Source organism: Ostrinia nubilalis, chromosome 2, assembly GCF_963855985.1.
Source record: "Ostrinia nubilalis chromosome 2, ilOstNubi1.1, whole genome shotgun sequence".
Taxonomy (NCBI): Eukaryota; Metazoa; Arthropoda; class Insecta; order Lepidoptera; family Crambidae; genus Ostrinia; species Ostrinia nubilalis.
The window spans coordinates 2,506,829-2,534,752 of NC_087089.1; the positions used below are offsets into that span (position 1 = coordinate 2,506,829).

At 42.8% G+C, this 27,924-nt stretch overlaps 1 protein-coding gene across 1 annotated transcript in view; it reads right to left on the reverse strand.

The window, feature by feature from the left end:
• Positions 1-440: 440 nt before the first annotated feature.
• LOC135080058 (neurogenic locus Notch protein) overlaps positions 441-27,924 on the reverse strand; it is a 169,619-nt gene continuing 142,135 nt past the window's right edge. Inside the window, exons 11-34 of the mRNA XM_063974738.1 lie at positions 27,774-27,895; positions 27,132-27,299; positions 26,350-26,488; positions 24,902-25,054; positions 23,952-24,058; positions 23,280-23,393; positions 22,724-22,880; positions 21,629-21,861; positions 21,106-21,251; positions 20,237-20,385; positions 16,178-16,327; positions 15,609-15,748; positions 13,246-15,524; positions 12,616-12,824; positions 11,858-12,058; positions 11,265-11,433; positions 10,587-10,791; positions 8,485-8,641; positions 7,666-7,777; positions 7,061-7,177; positions 5,905-6,025; positions 5,044-5,190; positions 4,034-4,135; positions 441-3,321 (exon numbers count right to left, since the gene is read on the reverse strand). Coding sequence (XP_063830808.1) covers positions 3,128-3,321; positions 4,034-4,135; positions 5,044-5,190; positions 5,905-6,025; positions 7,061-7,177; positions 7,666-7,777; positions 8,485-8,641; positions 10,587-10,791; positions 11,265-11,433; positions 11,858-12,058; positions 12,616-12,824; positions 13,246-15,524; positions 15,609-15,748; positions 16,178-16,327; positions 20,237-20,385; positions 21,106-21,251; positions 21,629-21,861; positions 22,724-22,880; positions 23,280-23,393; positions 23,952-24,058; positions 24,902-25,054; positions 26,350-26,488; positions 27,132-27,299; positions 27,774-27,895 — 5,791 coding nt within the window. The 3' untranslated portion in view covers positions 441-3,127. The remainder of the gene's footprint in view (positions 3,322-4,033; positions 4,136-5,043; positions 5,191-5,904; positions 6,026-7,060; positions 7,178-7,665; positions 7,778-8,484; positions 8,642-10,586; positions 10,792-11,264; positions 11,434-11,857; positions 12,059-12,615; positions 12,825-13,245; positions 15,525-15,608; positions 15,749-16,177; positions 16,328-20,236; positions 20,386-21,105; positions 21,252-21,628; positions 21,862-22,723; positions 22,881-23,279; positions 23,394-23,951; positions 24,059-24,901; positions 25,055-26,349; positions 26,489-27,131; positions 27,300-27,773; positions 27,896-27,924) is intronic.

The window sequence follows — 27,924 nt, forward strand, 5'->3', positions numbered from 1 at the left end:
ACCCCGCTTCTGATTCATAATACAGTATTATCGCAAAAAAGAACCTATTTTAACCATAAAAACTTCTCACAGTGTTCAACTTAGACAATGTTCTACGAACTTGTGATTTGTGTCATTAGCTACCGTTGGTTAATTAGGGTAATAGGTCAACGGACATGTTTGTCCTGATTCTTTTCCAATATCCATATAATATTACAGTAGGTAGGTCTTATTATTTAATTGATGGTCGCGTATGTGATGCTCGCACCTCGCTTTACAAAGCATTATTTTCGATTATTATAAGTAGGAACTTACTCAAGATATCTACTGATTTAACAATAAAGCACTACGTTACGTAGTATTATAATATTTTGCCTGGCATGTTCTACTTAGTTCTTTGCCTGTTGATCAATGTTAAAATACTGCAATAGGAGTGTAATGTTGATGATAAAAACAACCCATTTAATTTTATTCCTTTATTGTCAGTTAAGGGGAAATATTTAAAAGTTCATTCTCCTCAAGTTTCAGAATCTTACAAAGAAATGCATTTCATAAAAATAATGATAAAATGTATTTACAGGAATCTAAAACTAATTGATCTTCTAAACTATGCTGAATAGTTTAAATTACAAAACGTCCCTACACTTACAGCTAAATTTAAAGGCACGCAGAGATTGAAGATCATACATTTTCACACATTTTGTGCCCATTTCGTATGCTTTTTAACAATTCATCAAAGTTTGATATACAGAATTACATAATTTGTAACGTTTGCCTCGAATTGAAAAAGGTCGTATCTGAAATTTATAAATTATTTTTAAAAATTAACAAATTAGTAAAAAAATATTATCAAATATATTTTTTATCATGTTACTTTCTTCACAGCTTACAATATCCTCAAATGTACGTGTCTATTATAATTAAAATCGAGGCAAAACATTATTACACACAACATTTGTACTTTTACTTGACACCATTGAGTACGCTTAAATATAAAAGAGAATGCATTTAAAGGAAGCACGCGGTTTCGCTTATCTGTACTCTTACTTACTCTAACTAATAGTTATACAGTTATCACGGAATTTGCTTGAAGTCACAACACGTTAGGATAAAATGCTTCTACAGGTAGGTATAATATTTACCAACTTTAAGATCCGAAAGTATTGGTAATGGTTTTTTTTTTTTCATAACGTTTCGAATTATTTTTTACAATAATGTATGACATTTTAAAATATTTTTTACACAATTATTTCAGTGTTGTTCTTTTCTTCCAAATGAAGATGACAATTGGCTCCTTGGCACGTAATGATGACACAGAAAAAATATAAAGTTAACCCTTAAAAACTAAAATAACACTACGAAGATCATTCTCATTCGAATTTAAATATTATAAAAAAAATAAAAGTAATATTTACAATATTGTAAGCATTTCACACCACGACATCGGCAGAAGTTCAACTTAACAATCTAGAAATAATATCATACAAAGTGTGGAGTTCTAAAATACGTAATTGAGCATAGAGTGTGGTCCCAAGGTTAACGATAGAATAATTTGGAAGGGTTTTAAAGCGACATAATGGAATGATGAGATCTTAAAGTACGGTATCCGTACTTTTTAGAAAACGTATTGTGCTTGAGGTGGTACATTTTTTGGAATGTTATGTGAGCATTCTTAGGTAACTCTATTGGAATTCGAATGAGTATACTTTTTTCGATTATTTTTAAACTTATAAATCTCTAATTATAAAAGAAAGTCGGATAATTTCCCATGCAGATTGATATTACATTTACGCAAAATAACCACCTCATAAAATATGAATTACTTGGAAGCAAAAATGGAATGACTTAGTAAAAAGCGGAAGATACTTAGAACTTCTTTAACCACTAACTATACCACCTACAACTGAGGTTGATGCCTATAAAATAGAAATAAATTAAAATTCATTAAAATTTCCAGACAGTCAAATAAAAAGAAAAAACATTTAAAATAAAGAGGCATCAATCTCAGTTGAGATTCACTATTAAAAATCTAAGACCATTGTGTCTAAGACCGATATAATTTTATTTAATTCGCTTACAAAATTCTCAAAGATTTTTAACATCGAATAAGTATTATTCTTGATAAAGATTTTGTTTTACAAAACAGTTTCGTTTAATGGCCATAATAACAAAATACATTGTTCATATTAATTTTGGTATTACAATATTATCTCGGTGTTAGAAACAAGTATAAACAATCTACATACACTACAGTACAGACGACAGCATGTCAACCTACCAAAATATATGAATTTCATACAAACATTTTAAAGTTTATGCCTGTAGCGTAAGGCTCAAAATGAATTGAGGAAATTGACATTTTGTGATAGGTAGATGTGCTGCCGAACGAACATTACTGGATCTAGCTAGGTGCTACGGAATCACACATAAATAATTTCCCTCCAGATACAAAAAACAATCTCAAAATGCAAAATATTATAATCCCATTAAAATTAATGATTTAAAACACTGAGTTATATATAAACAAGGCAATAAAAACATTTAACAACAACAATTCATGTATTACAAGATATATTGTCAATAAATTTATTACAAAATGTCGGTGCGTTCATTTGCAATAAGTTCTGAAAACAGCCTCTGTATGAAACCAAATTACCTATTCAAAGTATTAAAGTTATGGTTACAATAATTAATTTTTTAATTTATAATAATAATGACATAAAAATCTGAAAATTACATTTACGTCCTTTTTAATTTCAACCATCGATACAACGAGGCCTGCGTAAGCGATGGATCACCGGTAGTCTTGTCATGTGTGAGATTGAGTTAGTGCATAGTTAGTGCTAAACTATGTAACATCTACGAGTCATGGCTGTACATATCAGTCTATATCTACGGCACGCTAGCACCTTGAGATTTCTATCGAGTCATACACCTTCATACTACAATGCCATACAAAAATCAGCAAACGTCGTAACTGCAGTTACGTCTTTTCACCAACTCCTGTCAGATATCGTGATAAAATCTAAGTGCCCGAATGAAAATGGCATTTCATAACAAATATACAAGGTGCGTTTTAATATCATTAGTAACTTTGTACAATTTATTGGCTTGAGCCACGTTTTTACAATCTGAGACTTACTTTATATTATATGTAGATGGCTTCTGTGGCGCCTTTGTTAGTTTGTTGTAGTTCGTTGGGGGACAACGCGGCGCGGTCGGACCAGTCAGAATGGGGCGACTGGGTCAGAGGCGTTTGTGGTGACGGTGAAGACCAGTGGTCTGGGGATTCTGGTGATGGGGTCGGGAACGTCTCTCCTAGACCCCAACTGCCGTATAAGCCTGAAGAAGAAGGAATGTATTAGTATGTGTTTTACATTGAACAAGTCTTGCTAATAAAATTACTATAAAAATCAGTCAAAGTACGACTGGTAATTAGAGGATAGGTGCCACAAGTCGATTGAGATACTCAATACCCAGTTATTTATACATAAAAGTGTTTAGTGTTGAAGATACATAACTGTGTTTGGTGTTAAGGGTACTCAAAAGTATTGAGTGATGAGGGCACTTCGAAGTGTTTGTTCAGTTGTTGAGGATACTTTGAAATGTTTGGGGTTGAGGTTACTTAGAAGTGTTTAATGTTAAGGATACTAACGCCCGTATTCAAAAACATTACTATGAGGTCTTCCAATGCGCGTGGACGCACAGAGTGACACACGAACCAATCACAGAGCTCTATTCAACGCTGTGCGTTCGATTTGCTGCTTCACTTAAGCAAGCATCGTTTATGAATACGGGGGTAAGAAGTATTTGGTGTTAAAAATACTGAGAAGTGTCTAGTGTACTAAGAAGTGTTTGGTTTTAAAGCTACTTCGAAATGTTTGGCGTTGAGGACACTAAGAAGTGTCCAGCTGCTGTTGAGGATACATAGAAGTGTTTGATGTTGACGGTACTGAAAATTGTTTGGGTTTGACGATAGTACATGGTGTAAAGGGTAGTTAAAAGTGTTATTGATGAGGGTAATGAGAAGTGTTTGCCATTGAAGGATACTTACTTAGGCTATTGAGCGCGGGGTGCTGTGCGCCCTGCACTTGTCCCAGCGCGGCCGCGTGCGTCATCATCGCCTGCAGCTGCGGATTATGTTGGCCGTTACCTCCTGGAGAAATTAAAGGGTTACCATTAATAAAGCACATTTGAAAGTCTCTTTCGATGGAAGTTGAAGACCAGGATCGTCCTAACAGAATAGAACGAGACCAGACCAAGAGAAGACCCAAGTTCATCATCATCATCATCTCAGCCACAGGACGTCCACTGCTGAACATAGGCCTCCCCCAATGCTGTCCATGTTGCCCGGTTGGTAGCGGCCTGCATCCAGCGCCTTCCTGCTACCTTTATGATGTCGTCATCGACCTCGTGGGTGGAAGACCCAAGTTGAGCGTGTCTAAATTTTGTATTTCTTGTGATTGTAAAATATTGAGAGGTGTTCAATAAAAGTGTATCTATTCATCTATAGTACTAGTATTTTTTAGGGCACGTCTTATTATGTGGCTAAAATGCAACAACGTTTTGTATGGAACCACTTATTCACACTATTTTATCGATCGGTTATGTGACTAGATGTGTCGGTAAATAATAAAATTTAATGAAGGCTTGACTGAAATATTCACTGCACGTTTTTGCCTACTTTTCCAAAAACTTTTCATTCGTTCGATCATTCATCACCTTTTTATGGTGTTTCTTCAAGATACAAGTCTCCTGACTGAATGCATCAGTTATCTTTTCATTTATCTATCTTATCTATGGTGTATTGGTGTTCCTTCAAGATGCATTCGTTCATTAACACTTTTTTAGTTCACTCATTCATTCTTATTCATATTTTCACTTACCTAAATGCGCGAGCGCCGAGTAGGCGGCGACGGTGGCGGAGGCAGCCGCGTCGAGGTGATGCGAGTGGTGGTGCGAGTGGCGCATCTATGGTGCGAGCTTACCTAAATGCGCGAGGACCGAGTAGGAGACAGCGGCGTCAAGATGGTGCGAGGTGGTGCATCTATGGTGCGAACTTACCTAAATGCGCGAGCGCCGAGTAGGCGGCGGCGGTGGCGGAGGCGGCGGCGTCGAGATGATGCGAGTGGTGGTGCGAGTGGCGCAGCGCAGCCATGTGCGCTGGTGACGTCGGCAGCGACGGCCGCGACTTGCCTGGCGAGGGGGACCCTGGAAAACAGAACTAGTTAGTCTTCTTGAACAAGTGGTTAGAACTAGTCTTCTTTTGTTGTAGGTGTATGACGTTATACTGAGTGGGGACACAGATCTACTTACGTCTTATGCCGTCGGAAGAAGTATTATATTGTGTGGGATCTAGGTAATTAGTAGCTATGAGCTTGTGCCCGTAGCTGCTGATTGGGTTTCATTGGAGGCTAAGCTAAAGGTCCTGGTTATACAGGACTTGCAGTGATGGAAAAGAGAGGTGGGATTAGTCCCGTTGTTGATCACTAGCTAAAATAGCCCAGGGATATAATGTGTCAGCAGTATGCATAACTAACGAATGAAGTCATGTTGCCAACTAGTGAGCGCTTAAAGGTCACGAGGTGGGGACCACAGGTTGAGTCGTCTAGCAGTTCTAGCTAGTTGAATCCAAATGCGGTAGTCCTCATTAATTTTGGACCTCATAAATATTAGTTGAAAAATTGGTCAGTCTCAAATGAAATGAGAAAAGGCGTAGAGAAAGAAAAATATTCGTTGAAAATCTTATTAATGACATTATCTTTAGCTAAAAAAGACCCGAGGAAATTCGGATTCATTAACCGCTTCTACGGCTCGGCTGTCCTGGAAGTCCTATGATTGATGAGAATAATGATGTAAATGTTGCTGCTAATAAAGATGATAAAGAAAGTGAGGATGATGATAATGATGATGACTATAACTCACCTAGATACGCGTGCGGTGACGTAGTATGGTTGCTGTGCGTGGGCGAGTGGTTCGAGTAGGGCGGCGACAACGACGCGCCCAGCGCGCCGCCGCCGTACGACTGGTGCAGCGTCTGACCCGTCTGCGGAGGAAAATCTTCATTAGTATGACCTTATGACAAGCTGTTAGGGTTCAAATTATGGTGGCAATTTATGCAACAGAAACCTCATAATGGGTTGCCTTGAGAATCATCAAAAAGTCATGACATTTATTTTTAAAAGACGCTTATAAACGTCCCTGTATTAACCCTACCTCTGCTTCGGGACAATAAATGGGCCAGTGCCTCAAACTCAGACACTAAGTAGTTAGTTAGTGCCTATAAATGTCCGCATGCAATAGCTAGGTCGCTCGGACGGGATCAGCCATTCAGTTACTTTGACTGCACACGAGTACATTTGACACAATCGCATGCAATAGCCATAGATTATTAGCTGAATGAGTTGATAGGCTACATTGACAAAGTCCTCATACTTAGCTAAGCGGCTGCTACTTTAGATACGAGCTAACTGGCCGGTACAATTCACACTCTCATGTAGAAGTCGCAGGTTATTCAAGAGATAACGTACTTTAACTATCCATACATAAAACACACACTTGCATGCAGATCAGCTTTCTCGACTACTAATACATAGAGCTTACACTCCCATGCAAAATCCACCGATTGCTCACAGGAAAATTCATCTTAAATCCATTTAAATAAGACATACAATTCCATGCAGTAATGACAGTTCGCTTACTGGATATACTACCTTGACACATTCCTCATAGCTGGGGCTACTACTTAAGATACGACCTACGTTGGCTGTCGGTGCATAAAGTTTACATTCCCATGCTATACTTCCAGATTGCTCACACGAAATTCCACCTTATCACCCTAGACATAAGACACACACTGGCATGCAGTAATGATTGTTCGCTTACGGGATATGCTACCTTGACACAGTCCTCATAGTTGGGGCTACTACTTAAGATACGACCTACGTTGGCTGTCGGTGCATAAAGTTTACATTCCCATGCTTTATTTCCCGAGTGCTCACCGGAAAATCCACATTAACCACCTGTTTATAAGACACACACTCCCATGCAGTAATGTTTGTTCGCTTACGGGATATGCTACCTTGACACAGTCCTCATAGCTGGGCGGCTGCTTGTGCTGCACGAGCTGCTCCATGCCTGCGAACTGCGCCATCGTGTTCGAGTACAGCGACGTCGCGTCGTACGGCGACGGCAAGTCCTGCAAACACTTCGGACCGTTAGCATGACTATGGAAGTCGTTAATGTCGTAACTCATAAAAGTTGTAAGTCGTAAAAGACGTAAGTCATAAAAGTTGTAAGTTATAAAAGTCATAAGTCGTAAAAGACGTAAGTCATAAAAGTCGTAAGTCAAAAAAGACGTAAGGCATAAAAGTTGTAAGTTATAAAAGTCATAAGTCGTAAAAGCCGTAAGTAATTTAAAAAGTCCTGTTTTTGCAATATTAGGCTTTTATAAATAAGTATTTTTGCACTGGTGTTTTTTAAGCAAACAGTATTCTAGATGCTGATAATGGCGTTTAAAAAATCATGAAGAATTAGAAAAGTTTCAAGAAATAATTTTGTGTTATTAGTATTTATACATATTTAAATTTATACCACGATACATAAGGCGAACTTAATGCCATGTGGCATTCTCCTCCAGTTACAGTTAGTACACAATACGATACAAAAATATAAGGCGTTTGTTACCTGTAAATTTTGGAGCGGTGATTCAACTGGACTGAGGCTAGAGCCCAGGCTCTCAACGCTCTGTGGCACCTCCTGCGCCACTTTCTTGTTGTTCTTTTTTACACTCGGCTTCCTGTACAAATGGAAATCATATGAGTATTTATTTCCCCGATTTGATTAAAAACCACAAGAAATATGAGAGAGCTGATTTTTGATGTGAAGTTAACACTTTGAATAATTCTATTTCTGGCATAAGTACCTAAAGAGTCAGCGTTTTAACTTATTATTATAATGGTGTAAGAAAGAGCGGACGAGGAAGACCCCGAATTACATGGATGTCCGTAATCAATAACGACCTTAAAGAAGCCCAAAGCTGACCCCAAATAAAATGGGAATGGGCCAGGCAAAAAAGAAGAAGGTGTAAGAAAGAGCTACGATCTAATGTTAAAAAAAATTACGATGTTTTCCCAGACCAGAAGTGCTCTGACAAAAACCATTAAAAACGGAATCGTTTTTAATATCGGCAACTTTTTTTAAGAATCTTTTGGAACCTTGATGGAAACTAATAAATGATGAAATCACATTCTGATCAGCGCGTCTAAGAGGTGTCTATAAAAATCCTGAACTTCTTCATTTCGCCAGAACCTTTCGGGACATAATTTCCCAGAAATAAATATAGATACCTAAGAAGCGTCTAAGAATCCTGGAGTTTATTTCTTGAGATTCTTTCAACCAATGTTCGTGACCTGGATTTATTAAAGAATCCGGGAGTTTTTTTCTTAAGAATCTTTTAACCAATTTTCGTGGCCTGGTAGTGTTATTACCAACTCCTAAACTCACCGTCTGATCTGCGTGTGCTGCAGATTGTTGTTGTCGTAGAGCTGGTCCTGCGGGCTGTCGGGCCCGGCTTTGGCGCGCGCCTTCTTGGGCTTGCCTTTAGCCGCGGAGCTTATCACCGTTGGCTGGCTGATCAGCTGCGGGTGTGGGTTTGGAGACGCTGTGGAGGAATATGGTGGTTAGTATGGTTTGTTGATGTAGTAGATGCTAAAAGGATAGTTAATACGTGAATGTTCATTTTAACGTATGTAGATGATATTATTGTGTAATTGGCTTACGACGCAAACCATAGTGTATTATTGTGATTGTAATTTTTTCTTTTTTTTTTCAGCCAAATGACGTCCACTGCTGGACAAAGGCCTCCCCCAAGGTTTTCCACAATGAACGGTCCTGCGCTGCCCGCATCCAGGCTCTTCCCGCGACCTTTACCAGATCGTCGGTCCACCTAGTAGGAGGCCTGCCCACGCTAGATGTGATTGTATAGAGGTGGAATTTTTTTCAGAATTGGAGATCCTTTAACATGTGGCAAGACGCTCAAATTCACTCTAAGGCTGCGCAATATAAAATGTTGGAAAAGTGCACGCACATGCGACCTTTGGAAAGCCACTATAGCCTTTTGAAGAAAGTAAAAGGCGATACTGGCATGAAGCGCACGTTTCGAAATAGAATAGAAAGAAATATAGACATTAAATAAACTCTAGTCATTATGACCATAATTTCAGCCAAAGTCCATTGGTGTCAGCCTCCCAAGAAAAACCAAAAAGTTCCATTTTCGTTATTTGTTCTATCTGCTTCCAACTACCTTCTTGAATCCTCAATTTGGCCCCAGTGAGTCTTAGTTGACATGATGATGACTGATACTTACGCATGAGGTGATGATGCTGCGGCGGCGGCCTTGGACAATGCTCATCCAACAGCCTGACGATGTCATCATGCATCCTTTCTTGAGCCACGTCTCTGGGCAACTGATCCTTGTTCCAAACCATGGCACTGATGATGATGATGATAATGACTGATACTTACGCATGAGGTGATGATGCTGCGGCGGCGGCCTGGGACAATGCACATCCAGCAGCCTGACGATGTCATCATACATCCTTTCTTGAGCCATATCTCTTAGCAACTGATCCTTGTTCCAAACCATGCCACTGATGATGATGATGATGATGATAATTACTGATACTTACGCATGAGGTGATGATGCTGCGGCGGCGGCCTTGGACAATGCTCGTCCAACAGCCTGACGATGTCATCATGCATCCTTTCTTGAGCCACATCTCTTAGCAACTGATCCTTGTTCCAAACCATGGCACTGATGATGATGATGACTGATACTTACGCATGAGGTGATGATGCTGCGGCGGCGGCCTGGGACAATGCTCGTCCAGCAGTCTGACGATGTCATTATGCATCATCTCCTGGGCTACGACTTTTGACAACCAGTCCATGTTCCAATTCATGCCACTGATGAAGATAATGACTGATACTTACGCATGAGGTGATGATGCTGCGGCGGTGACCTTGGACAATGCTCATCCAACAGCCTGACGATGTCATTATGCATCATCTCCTGGGCTACGACTTTTGACAACCAGTCCATGTTCCAATTCATGTCACTGATGATGATGATGACTGATACTTACGCATGAGGTGATGATGCTGCGGCGGCGGCCTGGGACAATGCTCGTCCAGCAGCCTGACGATGTCATTATGCATCACCTCCTGGGCTACGACTTTTGACAACCAGTCCATGTTCCAATTCATGTCACTGATGATGATGATGACTGATACTTACGCATGAGGTGATGATGCTGCGGCGGCGGCCTGGGACAATGCTCGTCCAGCAGCCTGACGATGTCATTATGCATCATCTCCTGGGCTACGACTTTTGACAACCAGTCCATGTTCCAATTCATGTCACTGATGATGATGATGACTGATACTTACGCATGAGGTGATGATGCTGCGGCGGCGGCCTGGGACAATGCTCGTCCAACAGCCTGACGATGTCATCATGCATCCTTTCTTGAGCCACATCTCTTAGCAACTGATCCTTGTTCCAAACCATGCCACTGATGATGATGATGATAATGACTGATACATACGCATAAGGTGATGATGCTGCGGCGGCGGCCTTGGACAATGCTCATCCAGCAGCCTGACGATGTCATCATGCATCCTTTCTTGAGCCACGTCTCTGGGCAGTCGGTCCATGTGGTCTGTGATCTCTCGGTTGGCCATCGCGTCGAGCAGTGCCCGACAGGCCCCGTAGGAGCCCTCGCGAGCGCCAAGGAATAGTGGAGTCTCGTCCTGTGGGATTATTTTTATTAATTACACGGTCGATGTTAATGTGAAAATTGAATTTGCATTTGAACAATGTAATTACCGGTACCTACCTATCTAATTTATCATTAGCATTATTTGACTAAGGTGTAAAGTTTGAGGGTAAAAAGATTAGCTCTACATGAGATACGATAACATTTTGACAGTGCGAACATGAACATATTTTTTGTGGGATATAAGGTATTTTGTGAAGCACAGCATTTGCAACACGTGACAAAGTTTTCTAAGCAGTCGGCAAGTTGTTTAAGTATCAACTGAACATTAATAGTAAAACTGAAAAGTTTTAGTAAATCCAAAGCCACCGACGTGTTCGTGCATCAAGGTTAGTGCCGTGCATCAAGAGCACGTGTACCTACAACGACCAAAGCAGTTAACAGATCACGTAGAATTTGACACTAGTAAATCAGAAGCCAAAGAAAGAAAGAAATTACTGAACTAACCTTATCATCCTGTGCGTCCCGGTTGGCACCATGCATCAACAGCACATTGACAGCGTCCACATTGTTGACCGCTGCGGCCCAGTGCAGCGCCGTCTTGCCGCTGTTGTCCGCAGCATTTATATCCGCGTCCGCGTTGATCAGGTCTTCTACCATGCCCTCTATGGCTAGCCTGTGTTGAAGAAGTTGATAGATAAGTTATACAGCTAAGATATTTACAACCGCACTTAATGCTTAATTTTTGGTATGTTATTGCAGAGAGAAATAACAAAGGACACAGAGTAGAACCTTGTGACACTCCAAGTCAAACGATCACTTTCATAAAATATCCAAAAACATGTATTTTTATAAATGCTTGAGAACTAAATGACGGATTGTTTTAGACATTGTTTGCTTGGATTCAAGCGTCACTGTATTGTTATTTCAACGTAAATTCTTACAATAATTACTATGGTCGAAAGCATCTCTAAGATCTTTACCAGTTAAAATCATATGGGTTTCCATGATGTAAATCCTGTTAGGGCTTCACGTCCAATAAGACCCAATCAGTAAAGGCCAAGTTGGGTCTAATTGGTCCCAATGGAAACGTAGCTTACCTGGCAGCCAGTATGAGCGGCGTGGTGCCGTCATGCATCCGAGCGTTGAGGTTCGTGGCCCTATTCCTCAGTAATATCTGGAAGACTCCCATGGCATCGGCCGCAACCGCCGCGTGAAGCGGTGTGCGACCGGTATTATCTTGAGAGTTCGCGTCTGCTCCTGCGTCGAGGAGACGCTTGGCTGCGTCCGCGCGGGCGTATCTGGAAGAAGATTGATAATGATTTTTTCGCCTGCGATTTCGTCCACGTAGTTAGGACTTCAATAAAAAGTAAAACTAATTATGCTTTCTTCATTTATTGCGTGAAAGAGTACTAAAAACATGAATGCACCCTTATATCAGACTTTATGATAATTTTAATTGAGTGAGCTGTGCTAGTTCAATGGATTCCTAATATCACTTTGACTAGACCATCTGATGGTCTATTATGATCCTATATTAAAAATTTTCGCAGTCTTTCATAGTGTAATATGAGGAATCAACATAAATTTTCCATCTAGGCTTAGGATATGCGTTTCCAGGCGTTTGTCATATTTGCAAATCGTCATACATCTACTTAATAAGAAGGATAAACGTTTTGCGACCTCATAAAAGTAGTGGAAGGCGCTGGAAGCAGGCCGCTACCAACCGGTCACTATAGGAGTTCATTGGGAGGCCTATGTTTAGCATCCTATGGCTCAAATGATGATGATGAAACATTTTGCAACATCTACGATACTCTACCCTGCTTCAATAACACTCAATTATAGTCCCACTTACCTAGCAGCAAGGTGTAGGCTAGTCTCCCCAGTCTTGTCCATAGCAGCGTTCAGCTGAGCGCCCTGAGCCACCAGCTCGCTTATGATGTGAGCTGTCTGCTCATCTTCAGCATCGGATCCTGTGTCCAGGCCTCCTCCTCTGACGGCGGCTACCATGAGAGGCGTCATGCCGAGAGGCCCTCGTGCGTCTACGTCTACGTGACCGTCGTGCTGTGAAGAGGAAATGGTTTTATAATTGTGATTTGATACCTCCTGTTTAAAAAAAAAGGTTTTAATGTTGTATGTCGAATTCGATATTGTAAGCATCTTTATCAAATATGCTATGGGTACAATCAAGGACATCAGACTATACAAGTTTGTTGCAAATAGATTACAACCATTTATTTGGCTAGAGTGTTTATTGAGTGCCGTCGTATATACGACACAGTTACAAAACCTAATGTTTGGAGTATGAAATGAAGGTAGTATAGTCTGGTCTACGAGCACGTAGAATTTTGTCCAATGGGGTCATTGGACAAAATTCTACGTGATCACAGACCGGGCTTTAGTCTATCTAACTAATGTATAACTTCTGATATAAAAAATTAAACGTCCCTATTTTCAGATAGAATTGAATAAAATCAATACTCACGATAGCCGGTGGCGTCATCATGCTAGGAGGCACTCTGATGTCCGCGGCATCCAAATGCTGCTGCGTCCAGACCCTTGAATCGTGTCCCGCTTCCTCATAATCCGTTATCGCCGTGTGGTCTGACGCATATCCTCCAGGAGCCCCATTCGCGTCTCCAGGACCTCTAGCCCTCTTAGCTCTTGGAGGAGCGCCACCATCGTCATCGTCATCCGACCAGTGAGGAGGTCCCATATGACCCCCATTGATATCCACGTCAATGCACCCAATCGACCCCTTATTCAAATTCCTCATCTCTTGCCCATCAGGACCACGCCTTCTTGATCTGCGTCTTGAAGACGAATTGTTGATGAATCCTTCAGGGAACCATGTTATACCAGCAGCGCGCTTTCTTTGTGCTGTGACTAGAACTCCCATAAGCAAGCCAGCTAACAAAACTAGTATGACGCCGATGAAGACGTATTTGGAGTTGGTTTGGATGTCTTCTCCATCTGCTGGCGTATTCACACCTTTAACTTGAAATATAGGAAAGTCTGAAGACAAGGAGTGTTTTGAAGCCGTAGCTGCTAAGAACTCAGCCGCTTCGCTGGCAGAGAAGAAGCATTCGGATCCGGTCGTCATTGTACACTTTCTGTTGTCGATCTCCAAGTAAACATGGACTCCGGACTGTGCTCTTTCAGTGAGAATGATCTGGTGTTTCTTGCCGAACTCGGTGTTTTGAAGACCGACGTCTTTGAGTCCGTTCCATTGGTATACCATGTCGTTGCCAAGATGATCCTTTTTGATCCGCACAGTGGTTCGCAGCTGATGTCCTAAATCTCGCAAGAAAGCCACAGAGGTCTCTTTGAATGTTATTACGTCCATCAAAAGGATCACGGACATGACTCCTTCAGCTAACTCTGGTGGTTCATTTTCACAATCAAGACCGTCCCAGTTACACTCAGCGTTGTTGCATCCATAATCACAATGGCCGTTGGCATAGTGTTTCTGGCAGTAAGCGTCGTATATCGGGTTGCATCTTTGGAGAGATTTCTCACAGTCCCTTCCGTCAAACAAGCAAGCTTGAGTGTTGCAGACTTCGTTACACTCCCCATTCATGAAGACCTCCCAACACTTTATAGGAGCTGTGCAGTTCGCCCAAGGGTTGATGCCAAGGGAACAGTCGTTGCCATCGAAGCCGCAAGCAAAGGTGTTACATTCTTCGTCGCATCGGTGGTCGCCTTGCTTTTCTTTGCAACCGCGTTTTACGCACTGTTCTCTTTGGAACGCCAGATCTAACTCCTGAAGGTTCAGCGAAGGGTTTTTGCCGTTGCCATACACTCCTGACACAGGACTTCCATAACCACCTCGTGCATGAGGATCGTGAATGTCACAGTTCTTACCAGTCCATTGGCGGGGGCAGTAGCATAAATAATCGCCAGGATTGTCAATGCATCTCGCTTCTGGATGCTTGCAAGGACCACTCAGACATTCATTCATGGAATCAATTTCACAGTTGATTCCTGACAACCCTGATGGACAATCGCAGACGTAATCACCTATCTCTGACGTGCGACAGTATCCTCCGTTCTGACAAGGATTTGAGTCACACGCGTATCCAGAATATTCGCAGTTCTTCCCGTAGAATCCTTCGCTGCAAAGACATTCGTGTCCTCCTTGAACAGCTGTGCATATACCTCCGTTTTGACAAGGGGAATTGGCGCAGAAGTTAACTTTGGCATCGCAGTGCCTTCCCATATACCCTGGCTTACAGTTGCAGTGGTAATCGTTGACTAGTTGCACGCAGTCTTGTGTGCCAGGGGACAAGCAAGGGTTGGACAGACACTCGTTGATGTCTCCCTCGCACCTCGGGCCTACAAAACCAGGTGGACATTTGCACTCGAAGCCTCCTACTTTATCGATGCACGTCCCGTTGTTATGGCATGCGTCTTGTTTGCAGTCATTGACGTTGATTTCGCATATTTTGCCTAAAGTTCCGAATGGGCAGGAGCAGGAGAAGTTATTGATGAGATCGTGGCACGTGCCTCCATTTTGGCATGGGTTCGGTAGGCAGTCGTTGACGTTGAGTTCGCAGTTTTGCCCTTGGAAACCTTTGGCGCACTGGCATTGGTATGTGCCGACTAGGTCTTTACAAACGGCCCCGTTTTGGCAGGGGGCGGAGTCACACTCGTTGATTTCCTTCTGGCAGTAGGATCCGGTATATCCTTCGAGGCAATGGCAGTAGTGGGAGTTGCCGATGTCATCGCAAGAGCCGTTGTTGCAGAGTTGCTTTAGTTTTACGCCTAGAAAAGAGAACGATGTGTCAGATACTATTTCCTTTAGAAGGTAAAATATAGACCTATTTCTATCTAGATAGTAAATCTTACCTTTTCTTATAGCTGCGTCCTTACACGACACCATTTCGACATCGCATAGCTTTCCAGACCAGCCCGGGGCGCAAGTACAAGTGTACTGAGGACCTTTCTGGGAGCACGTTGCGCCATTCTCGCAAGGGTTGTTTTCGCACCTGGACAATGAATAAGCGTTAGTTACACATGATGTAAAATGCTGTAGAGAAACTGAGAAGTACCTACCTAATCATTTAACCGATTGAGTCCCAGACGGCATTACTTAATTAATGTCATAACAATTGATTATCTATTGTGTCTAGATTCGCGGAGCTTGAAGTATTAAACTAATTCAAAATGAAAGTGTATTTTCTCGGTATCGTACTCAGACCTAGTACTATAACTAAATGCCTGGACCTTGTAGAAGGGCAGGTGCAGAAGGTCCAAGTTGCAAAATGTCCAGTGGTTGCTAAATTTCCAGGTCGCAAATTGTCCAGGTCGCAAAATGTCCAGATCGCAAAATCTGGACATTTTGCACCTAAAGGATCCTGGAGTGGAGAACAACTATCATGATCTGAAAAATAAAAAGTAAGTAAACAATAACTTACCAATCAACATAAGCCTCGCAGTGCTTCCCGGTGTACCCGTACGGACAGTGGCAGGTGTAGTACGTGACATGGTCGTGACAGGTGGCGCCGTGGTCGCACGGCGAACTGTCGCACATGTTGATACGGAACTGGCAGTTGGAACCGGTATACCTGTGAGGAAGTGACATGGAATAAGGTCACCAGATTTAAGGGTACTTGAATCAGGCAGATCGACTAGTTAGCGAATAATTACTGTATTAATGGAATACAGAACTGTAGTCCTAAGATGCGCGCCGTGATAATATTTATCGACGTCAAAATGTATGGGCAAAAATGAATAAAATCGATAAAATTGCGTGATAACCGCCTATCGCGGCGCGCATCTTAGGCCTACTGGTAACGTCCCGTTCCCGGTTTAAATCGGTAGAAACAGGATATAAGTCAAGTAGCTGATTGACTAAAATGAAACCGTTCGTTGTGTTCACAAACATTAGTTTATTGCTCTGATTTAATTGCTACGGATCAACAGTTAAAGAACTCGTAAAAAAGTTACCTAAGCGGACAAGAGCAGTTGCAAGTTAGCGAGCGTTATCTTTATAAAATAGGTCAACTAGTCAAAGAAGCGGACCGACGACTAGTTAAAGCAGTGGGTCAACTAGTGGACTTACCCTGGCGGGTAGGAGCAACGTACTGAAGTGGAGCAACTAGTGGACTTACCCTGGCGGGCAGGAGCAGTTGTACGAGTTGATGCCATCGATGCAGGTCCCGCCGTTCATGCAACTAGAGTCGGTGCAGTCTTCGTCGTTCGTCTGGCAGTTGATTCCGGAGAAGCCGAGCGGGCAGGTGCATGTGTATGAGGCCACATACTGAGGTGGTTCAACTAGTGGACTTACCCTGGCGGGTAGGAGCCAAGTACTGAAGCGGACCAACTAGTGGACTTACCCTGGCGGGTAGGAGCCAAGTACTGAAGCGGACCAACTAGTGGACTTACCCTGGCGGGTAGGAGCCAAGTACTGAAGCGGACCAACTAGTGGACTTACCCTGGCGGGTAGGAGCCAAGTACTGAAGCGGACCAACTAGTGAACTTACCCTGGCGGGTAGGAGCCAAGTACTGAAGCGGACCAACTAGTGGACTTACCCTGGCGGGTAGGAGCCAAGTACTGAAGCGGACCAACTAGTGGACTTACCCTGGCGGGTAGGAGCCAAGTACTGAAGCGGACCAACTAGTGGACTTACCCTGGCGGGTAGGAGCCAAGTACTGAAGCGGACCAACTAGTGAACTTACCCTGGCGGGTAGGAGCCAAGTACTGAAGCGGACCAACTAGTGGACTTACCCTGGCGGGTAGGAGCCAAGTACTGAAGCGGACCAACTAGTGGACTTACCCTGGCGGGTAGGAGCAACATACTGAAGTGGATCAACTAGACTTACCCTGGCGGGCAGGAGCAGTTGTACGAGTTGATGCCATCGATGCAGGTCCCGCCGTTCATGCAACTAGAGTCGGTGCAGTCTTCGTCGTTCGTCTGGCAGTTGATTCCGGAGAAGCCGAGCGGGCAGGTGCATGTGTATGAGGCCACATACTGAGGTGGTTCAACTAGTGGACTTACCCTAGCGGGCAGGAGCAGTTGTACGAGTTGATGCCACGTACTGAAGTGGGTCAACTAGTGGACTTACCCTGGCGGGTAGGAGCAACATACTGAAGTGGATCAACTAGACTTACCTTGGCGGGTAGGAGCAACATACTGAAGTGGATCAACTAGACTTACCTTGGCGGGTAGGAGCAACATACTGAAGTGGATCAACTAGACTTACCTTGGCGGGTAGGAGCAACATACTGAAGTGGATCAGCTAAACTTACCCTGGCGGGCAGTAGCAGTTGTACGAGTTGGTGCCACGTATTGAAGTGGGTCAACTAGTGAACTTACCCTGGCGGGCAGGAGCAGTTGTACGAGTTGATGCCGTCGATGCAGGTCCCGCCGTTCATGCAACTAGAGTCGGTGCAGTCTTCGTCGTTCGTCTGGCAGTTGATTCCGGAGAAGCCAAGCGGGCAGGTGCATGTGTATGAGGCCACGTACTGAGGTGGATCAACTAGTGAATTTACCTTGACGGGTAGGAACAGTGTACTGAAGTGGTTTAACTAGTAGACTTACCTTGGCGGATAGGAGCAAAGTACTGAAGTGGATCAACTAGTGAATTTACCTTGACGGGTAGGAACAATGTACTGAAGTGGTTTAACTAGTAGACTTACCTTGGCGGATAGGAGCAAAGTACTGAAGTGGACCAACTAGTGGACTTACCCTGGCGGGTAGGAGCAACATACTGAAGTGGATCAACTAGACTTACCTTGGCGGGTAGGAGCAACATACTGAAGTGGATCAACTAAACTTACCCTGGCGGGCAGGAGCAATGTACTGAAGTGTATCAACTAGACTTACCCTAGCGGGCAGGAGCAGTTGTACGAGTTGATGCCACGTATTGAAGTGGGTCAACTAGTGGACTTACCCTGGCGGGCAGGAACAACGTACTGACGTTGGTTAACTAGTGGACTTACCCTGGCGGGCAGGAGCAGTTGTACGAGTTGATGCCATCGATGCAGGTCCCGCCGTTCATGCAACTAGAGTCGGTGCAGTCTTCGTCGTTCGTCTGGCAGTTGATTCCGGAGAAGCCAAGGATACAAGGTCACATGTATGAGGCCACATACTGAGGTGCATCAACTAGTGAACTTACCTTGGCGGGTAGGAACAATTTACTGAAGTGGTTTAACTAGTAGACTTACCCTGGCGGGCAGGAGCAATGTACTTTAAGTGGGTCAACTAGTGGACTTACCCTGGAAGGTAGGAGCAAAGTATTGAAGTAGGTCAACTAGTGAACTTACTCTGGCGGGCAGGAACAACGTACTGACGTTGGTTAACTAGTGGACTTACCCTGGCGGGTAGGAGCAAAGTACTGAAGTGGATCAACTAGACTTACCCTGGCGGGCAGGAGCAGTTGTACGAGTTGATGCCATCGATGCAGGTCCCGCCGTTCATGCAACTAGAGTCGGTGCAGTCTTCATCATTGGTCTGGCAGTTGATACCAGAGAAGCCAAGGATACAAGGTCACATGTATGAGGCCACATACTGAGGTGGATCAACTAGTGGACTTACCCTGGCGGGTAGGAGCAATGTACTGATGTGGATCAACTAGACTTACCCTGGCGGGCAGGAGCAGTTGTACGAGTTGATGCCATCGATGCAGGTCCCGCCGTTCATGCAACTAGAGTCGGTGCAGTCTTCGTCATTCGTCTGGCAGTTGATTCCGGAGAAGCCAAGGGTACGAGGTCACATGTATGAGGCCACATACTGAGGTGGATCAACTAGTGAACTTACCCTGGCGGGCAGGAGCAATGTACTGAAGTGGATCAACTAGACTTACCCGGGCGGATAGGAGCAAAGTACTGAAGTGGACCAACTAGTGGACTTACCCTGGCGGGTAGGAGCAACATACTGAAGTGGATCAACTAGACTTACCTTGGCGGGTAGGAGCAACATACTGAAGTGGATCAACTAAACTTACCCTGGCGGGCAGGAGCAATGTTCTGAAGTGGATCAACTAGACTTACCCTGGCGGGCAGGAGCAGTTGTACGAGTTGATGCCACGTATTGAAGTGGGTCAACTAGTGGACTTACCTTGGCGGGTAGGAGCAACGTACTGAAGTGGAGCAACTAGTGAACTTACCCTGGCGGGTAGGAGCAATATACTGAAGTGGAGCAACTAGTGAACTTACCCTGGCGGGTAGGAGCAACATACTGAAGTGGAGCAACTAGTGAACTTACCCTGGCGGGTAGGAGCAACATACTGAAGTGGAGCAACTAGTGAACTTACCCTGGCGGGTAGGAGCAACATACTGAAGTGGATCAACTAAACTTACCTTGGGGGGCAGGAGCAATGTACTGAAGTGGATCAACTAAACTTACCCTGGCGGGCAGGAGCAGTTGTACGAGTTGATGCCACGTATTGAACTTTATTGAAGTGGGTCAACTAGTGGACTTACCCTGGCGGGCAGGAACAACTTACTGACGTTGGTTAACTAGTGGACTTACCCTGGCGGGCAGGAGCAGTTGTACGAGTTGATGCCGTCGATGCAGGTCCCACCGTTCATGCAACTAGAGTCGGTGCAGTCTTCGTCGTTCGTCTGGCAGTTGATTCCGGAGAAGCCGAGCGGGCAGGTGCATGTATATGAGGCCACGTACTGGAATTATAATAAATTGTTTAGATATCTAAGTTAAAGATACTAGTTGTTCTTACTGGTCTTCAATTTGGTCTTAATCTTTGGACGTAATCAAAGGTATGACACTCGGGAACCATGCCATAGATTAAGTCACTTTTACTTCGTGATAGATTGAAAATTGGGCAACCTAAGCTTTAAAATATAGGTTTGTTGAAATTGCGACTAATTCACGGCTAGTCAGCTATGCATGCCATTGGGCAAACTTTTATCATAGTGCATTTAAACTTATAAACGATAAAGATTTGGCAAATAAGCATAATTAAATCCTAGTTCAGACTTCCAGACTCCTTTGTGTTGTGTTAGGAGTGGGATCACTACAATAGTCTAGCAGACGGTTGATCGAACAACTACGATACTAACACTGTTGAGCTATTTCATCTACACTAATATTACAAAGAGGAAAACTTTGTTTGTTTGGTTGGTTGTAATGAATAGGCTCAAAAACTACGGGACCGTTTTTAAAAACTCTTTCACCATTCGAAAGCTACATTATCCACGAGTAACATAGGCTAAATTTTATTTTGAAAAAACATAGGGTTCAGGGGTCCACGCGCGCGAAGCCGCGGGCGGAAAGCCAGTCATCTATATTTTTCGTCGACCTTTAAAAAGACAGAAAGAAGAAAGAAAGAAAAAAATCTTTATTTGGCTTTATTCTAGGTACAGAAGGAATGTGTCAGTCACCTGGTTGCAAGTAGCTCCGTTCATGCAGGGACGGGACTGACACTCGTCTATATCCACTTCGCAGTGCTTGCCCGCGAAGCCGCTTGCGCACACGCAGTTGTAGTCGCCGATACTGTCGAGACACGTCGCGCCGTTCTGGCAGGGGACTGTGGAGAAACAGGGGCTTAGAAACAGTTAGATAAATAGATGTTGATAGAGAAATTATTAACAGGGGACTGAGAAATAAGTGGTTGGGTGTTACTGAGAAGAGAATCAATTGGTTTTATATTTTAGCAGGGGACTGAGAAACAAAAGGTTCCTATTATTTAAATTATTGACAGGGGACTGAAAAACAAATGGTTGTGTATTATTATTGACAAGGGACTGAGAAATAAATGATTGAGTATTATTGGCAGGGAAATTAAAAATAAAAGGTTATATGGGGTTTAACAGAATCAAGCAATAATATAAGAGGGTCTATAACATGTAACGAATCGTTATAACGAGCTCTAATATAACCCACTGGGCAATAGCAAGTACTTACACGAAGCGCAGTCGTCTGTATTGATAGCGCAGTCCTTGCCCTCGTATCCTCTAGCGCACAGACATGCGTAAGAGCCTTCAGTATTGATACAGGTAGCTTCATTATGGCAGGGGGCGCTGACGGCGCACTCGTCCACGTCTCGCTCGCACAAGGCCCCGGTCCAGCCCACTGGGCATTGGCAGGTGAACTCGGCGTACGAAGCTTCGGCGACGCAGCGGCCTCCGTGGCGACATCTGGGAAAGAGATGGGTGATTAGAAAATCTGGTTAACATTTTCAGTCACAGTGTTTCACAATTTGACAAAGGCAAAAGGTGGATTTAACCTACATTCCCCATGATAGCCAGAAAGATTAATTTTGGGATGCCTGATGGTCACTTAATTCCCCCATACTTTCTTACTACATCTACGGGAAGAGTGGGTGTATTCCTATTCACAATCGACTTGCTGTTGCATGAAGGGGTTGGTAGCCGTTGACGAGGTCACTTGCTACATCTTCATGACCATGGTAACCAGGTGCCCATAGATACCATTACTGCAAGACCATAGACATAACATAATCTACTTACTGGTTGGGCATGCATGGATTCAGAGTGTTCTCGGAGTTTCTCCCAGAGTGCGACGGTATCCGTTCACAAGGCCATTTGCTACATCTAAATGCTACCAAATGCTGGCCAGATAGGATGGGCATATTTCTTCGTTAGACGCCTATTACGATACCTAGGGGAAGAGTGGGGCGGTCTTAGACACAATCTACTTACTGGTTGGGCATGCAAGGATCCAGTGTATTCTCGCAGTTTCTCCCAGAGTGCGGCGGTGCGCAGACGCAACGGTACCCGTTGACGAGGTCGATGCACGAGCCGCCGTGTAAGCACGGATTGGATCCCTATATTACGGCGACTATTTACCATAATCCCTTATCAAATAGACACAATCGACTCACTGGTTGGGCATGCAAGGGTCTATGTAGAGTCTACAGTATTCTCGCAGTTCCTCTCGGAGTGTGGCGATGCGCAGACACAGCGGTACCCGTTGACGAGGCCGCTTGCTACATCTTCTAACCATAAAGACTATAGAGGTCATAGACAATCAACTTACTGGTTGGGCATGCAAGGATCCAGTGTATTCTCGCAGTTTCTTCCAGAGTGCGGCGGTGCGCACACGCAGCGGTACCCGTTGACGAGGTCGATGCACGAACCGCCGTGTAAACAGGGATTGCCTGCGCAATCGTCGATGTTCGTCTCGCAGTTTACTCCTGAAATAAATTGAAATTATAGTGTTTTTTTGCAGATTGAGAAATAAATAGATAAGTAAAAATAAACAGACAAAAAATATCATTTGGACACCCTGTCATGTAACCCCAAACTGAAAATATCAAGACAATCATCCTACGATATTTTACATACTGTCATGTAGCCCCAAACTAAAGACTTGAACAAATAAGTTTGTTTGAAGGTGAATGTAGCGAGTGCTACATGATGATATTTGTGCAAAGTCCATTCCAGTCTGAAAACTAAAAAGAAACTTCTAGGGTGGTAGTTTCGGAATATTATGTCTATCCATTTCACCCTTGCTAACCGGAGAGGTATAAAGGTATACACCTCAGTCTGAATTAATGATAACTAATTGTATAAGTGCGAGAGCTCCCACTTACCCGTGAATCCAAGCACGCAATCACATTTATACGCGTTGAGCCGATCGTGACACGTGCCGCCATGTTGGCACGGGTTAGAGCTGCATTCGTCGATGTCCCGCTCGCAGCGTTGCCCTGGGGAAGGATTATTGTTAATATTGTAGGAGTTTACAGTGGTCGAGCAAGTTCGTTCGCGAGCAAATAAAAGTGGCCAGCATATTTCATTATCTTCAACAACTTCGAACTACGGGGTCTAATATTGTACCATTGTCTTCTGAATATATTACGATGTCATTTTATATTAGTCCACTTATGATCTCTCCACTTCACTATCGAGCCTTATTGCAGACTAGATCTTAGAAAACTTACAAGATTTTAAACTGTCATTGTTTTAAATAAAAATCTCCACTGTATACCTCGCATGATGATAAAGAAATAAATTAAGACATCATTTTTAAAAAGAGCGGGACTATTCCCACCTCTCGTTCCCACCGCTGCAACTCCTGTGTAGCCAGGATCTACAGCTTGACCGCCAATAAAAACTCAACCAGTGAAGGTCAAGTTTGTCCCGGGGGAAAGTTAACTGTCATTGGACCCGCAACAAAATTAACCAGAAGAACATAGGAGGAGTTCGAAGTTAAAAAGAAGAGAAATACTTCAAAATATGTATATCCTTAGTAGCAAAATACATACCTCCATATCCAGGCAAGCAGTGGCAGATGAACTGGTTGACTCCATCCTCACAGCTGCCGCCGTTGATGCAGGGGTTCGAAGCACATTCATTCACGTCTGACAGGCATCTGAGTGGAAAAATAGAGGATTGAAATAAGGTCTTTTGGTAAAAAAGATGATGGTAAAAACATAACCCTCCTTTAGGTATAGTCGGATAAAAAGCATAATAGAAAATTAAAGTCTGAAGAAAATGTTAACTGGAATGAGGGCTATCGTTTTAGCGCTCACCAGTTAGCGCCACTGTAGAGTAAGGTCCTGTCACTTGCTAGTAGCGAAGACAGTGGCACCAACTTGTGAGCGCTAAAGTGGTAGGAGGACTATCGCATTTGCACTCATCAAGATGGCGCAACTGTAGAGTAAGGTCCTGTCAATCGCCAGGGGTGCCAACTGTTAAGTATAAAAACGATAGCCCTCATTGGATAGTGGCGAGTGGACTGATAAGTTACTTGATTTGTTTGTACTTATTTTTGAAGAAATTTGATATTTTTTTTATGTTCAGATAGCAAAATGTTTTATAATGGTCCTGTTAATGTGAGACACAGACAGCTTTTCGCAATATTGCATAATATTAGTGCAAGCATCCTTTGTGCATTTTAAAGACTGAAAAATTGGAGCGGGACTGACAACTTGCTACTGGAGTCATACTTAAAGATGACCTACAGTGAACTGTCTCACCAAACTCATTGGCAGGGGGGCGCCACCATCGTTTAACTATTATAGTTCCCAACATGGCAAAAATCTGAACCAGCGATCTGATATTGACGGTGGCGCCCCTCTGTAAATGTCACGGGTGGGACAGTTCATTCAAAGTCACTTTCACCTAGTTCACTCACCGAAGTGTCAAACTAAGCTGTCAACAAAATCGCCTTTGCATAATCCCACTGGAATAAAAAAACAAGATGCTAACGCACCTAGCATCGTAATACCCTCTGGGACACTCGCAGCGGAAGCCGTTGATGCGGTCGATGCATTTGCCGCCGTTCGCGCACGGATTCGGCAAACATTCGTTGATGTTCGTCTCGCAGTGCTGGCCGGTGAAGCCAGGGATGCATTCGCAGGTGTACCTGCGGATATGCGCTGGTTAGGACCTGACTTCGTCTAAAGCCGAATTTATATTTGTCTGATGTGGTGTGTCGTGGTGACGTACCAAAATGGAATCTGTTTCATATACATGGCTGAGTGGGACCATCTTACTTTAACTACTACAAACGTCAAACTCCATATAAAAAACACTGGCTATCCTTATAGGTACGGTTATAGTTAGGTGATCACCACCTAACTTTGACAGTAACTATAACGATAAACGGTGTCTTTTGTATGGAATTTGACAGATTTTTGACGTTTGTCAAAGTTAAAGTAAGATGATGTAACTCAGCCTTGGTATAGTTTCAAAATACTGAACTGTCCTATCCATGACATTGACAGCGGGGCGCCACCGTCAATACCGGATCGCTGGTTGCGATTTTTGCCATGTTGGAAACCATAATTATAGTTGAACGATGGGAGCGCCCCCCTGTCATTGAGTTTGGTGGGACAGTTCAGCGTGGGTCATCTATATACATATAACACGTCAGAAGCCATCACGGCATGACACAACACTAGTTTAAACGTTACGTTACGATAAAATACGTCAGACAAATATAAATCCAGCTTAAGTCGCACTCGACTACCGGTAAACCTGCTCAGTTTATGCTTATTTATACTATAGGTTTTTTGAGGTGCCTCAGTGGCAAGCTTTCGTTCTACTCAGTACTTATATCCTACTAATCAATAGCATTTTCTTCTGAAGGTTACCAGATTCTATTGTTATTGATACTTGTGTTTTTATTCAATTTTATCTAACCGTGTAAATTAGGCTATTGTTGGAATTAAAAGAGAATTTATATTTGAAGAAACCCTATTTTCGCATGTGTTTGTAACCTTAATTGATTTTGACAACATTTGTAGAACAAACTTTACATTAGCAAATTTTGAAAAGCTTTGTCAAATGATTTTGTCCAAACACAATCCATGCTTTGAAATAAAAATTCAATTTGAAACACATGCGATCCAATTTAGAAAAGAACTTACTCAAAGTAATTATTGCTGCATGAAAGAAAGATAACATTAATAATTAGGTAAATTATTGAAACAAAAGAAATCATGCAACTTTTAAACCCTACATATTATAATTTATTCATTTTACTTTATCAAAAGTTTGCCAAAATATTATTAATACTCCACATTAAATCCATTGCTACTGCAAGACATATCACTGTCACTCAAGTGATGGATGTTAAGATAGTCGAACGTTTCATACAAAACGTTAAATTTAGTGAGAGTTGTAAAATTTAGTAATGGCATAAGAAAAAACACTTACCTATTGATGCCATCGACGCAAGTAGCGCCGTTTCTGCAGGGATTCGAGTAGCATTCGTTCACGTTGATCTCACAGTTCCTGCCAGAAGTACCCGGCTTGCAGCGACACTGGTAGCCGTCGATCAAGTCCTCACAATGACCTAAAAAATATAAATATTACTTAGTTTAAATAACACATCAATAATAAAAAAAAAATGTAGCCCTTATAAAGCTACAGATCGAAAGTAAAACGATGACCAATACGTACACAGAAAAAAAAAACAAAAAAACATCGCGCCTAAAGAATAATAAAAACAGTGGCCAGTAACAAATGAAGAAGTTCGAATACCTATTATTTGTAATGGAACACAGTCACCAATTTGTTGGAAAAAAACAAAAGAGGTTTTTATTGTATGCTTATCATTGTGATTGTAGTGGCCAGTACCTTTTCCTAATCCTAATAATACGAGTAAATTGCTTGAAACATTTCCTCAAATTTTTTTGCCTAAAATGAAGCAAAACTTCTAAAGTGGCGAATGGATAGACATACAATCATAACAGTAGAAATTAAGATCTAAATGGGACAATGGGTGCCAAGTTCTGAAGATTTGACTTGGCTAGTTATAAGAGTTGATATGCATTATTGTAGTCAACGAAATCTTTATTATTATTCGTTACTGTTAATAAACATATTGTAAGGTCCAACTCGTCTTTTCTTCTTGCTGTCAAAGCCAAGTCCTCTTATCTTATTACCGTTTTAGCCGCAATAAATTTCACATTTCTTTTAAAAGCATATCAAATTACCTCCAAACTGGCACGGATTGCTCTCGCACTCGTTGATCTGGGTCTGGCAGACACGGCCGGTGTAGCCTGGATGGCAGTTGCAAGTGAAACTGTTGTCTCCATCGATGCACTCGCCGCGATGACATGGGCCAGAGAGGCAATCGTTGATGTTCGTCTCGCATGACATGCCTGGAAATAAAGATATAGGTAATGGCTTTTAGGATACGGTAGTTTAAAATCATGAAAGTCATTCATTTTCTACAAACAGGCTTTTAAAAACGCTTTTACACGTCCTAATGTAGCTTCATTGTGCCCGAAGTAGTGGTAAGCCCTACCACCACTTCGTCTGATGATGAGAAAGAGTAACGCAATAAACTCAATCACATTGTAGATAAAAGTGAGTAGGACACAACTTATCCTTGGTTTAATGATGTGAAGAGATTTAGGGACTTATAATTTATTCATTGTCATTCATGGTGATTTCAAGAGTTTATTTCGTTAACATGATTAGTACCTAAATAGGTAAATAGTGCAAATGGTATAAAGAAATTGATTGCGAGTCACTCAATAATAAAATTCTTTGTTTGGCATTTCTACGATCATACGGGTCATCATTTTCATGAAATAGATAATACTCAATTTTGTTAATCAGTGAAACCTTACCTGTGTACCCTGGGGGACACTCGCAAGTGTATCCGGCGATGGAGTCATGGCAGGTGCCACCATTCCGGCAGGGACTTGAAGCGCAGTCGTCAATGTTGACCTGGCAACGAGCTCCCGTGAACCTGAGGACAAAAAGACAATGAGACACAAT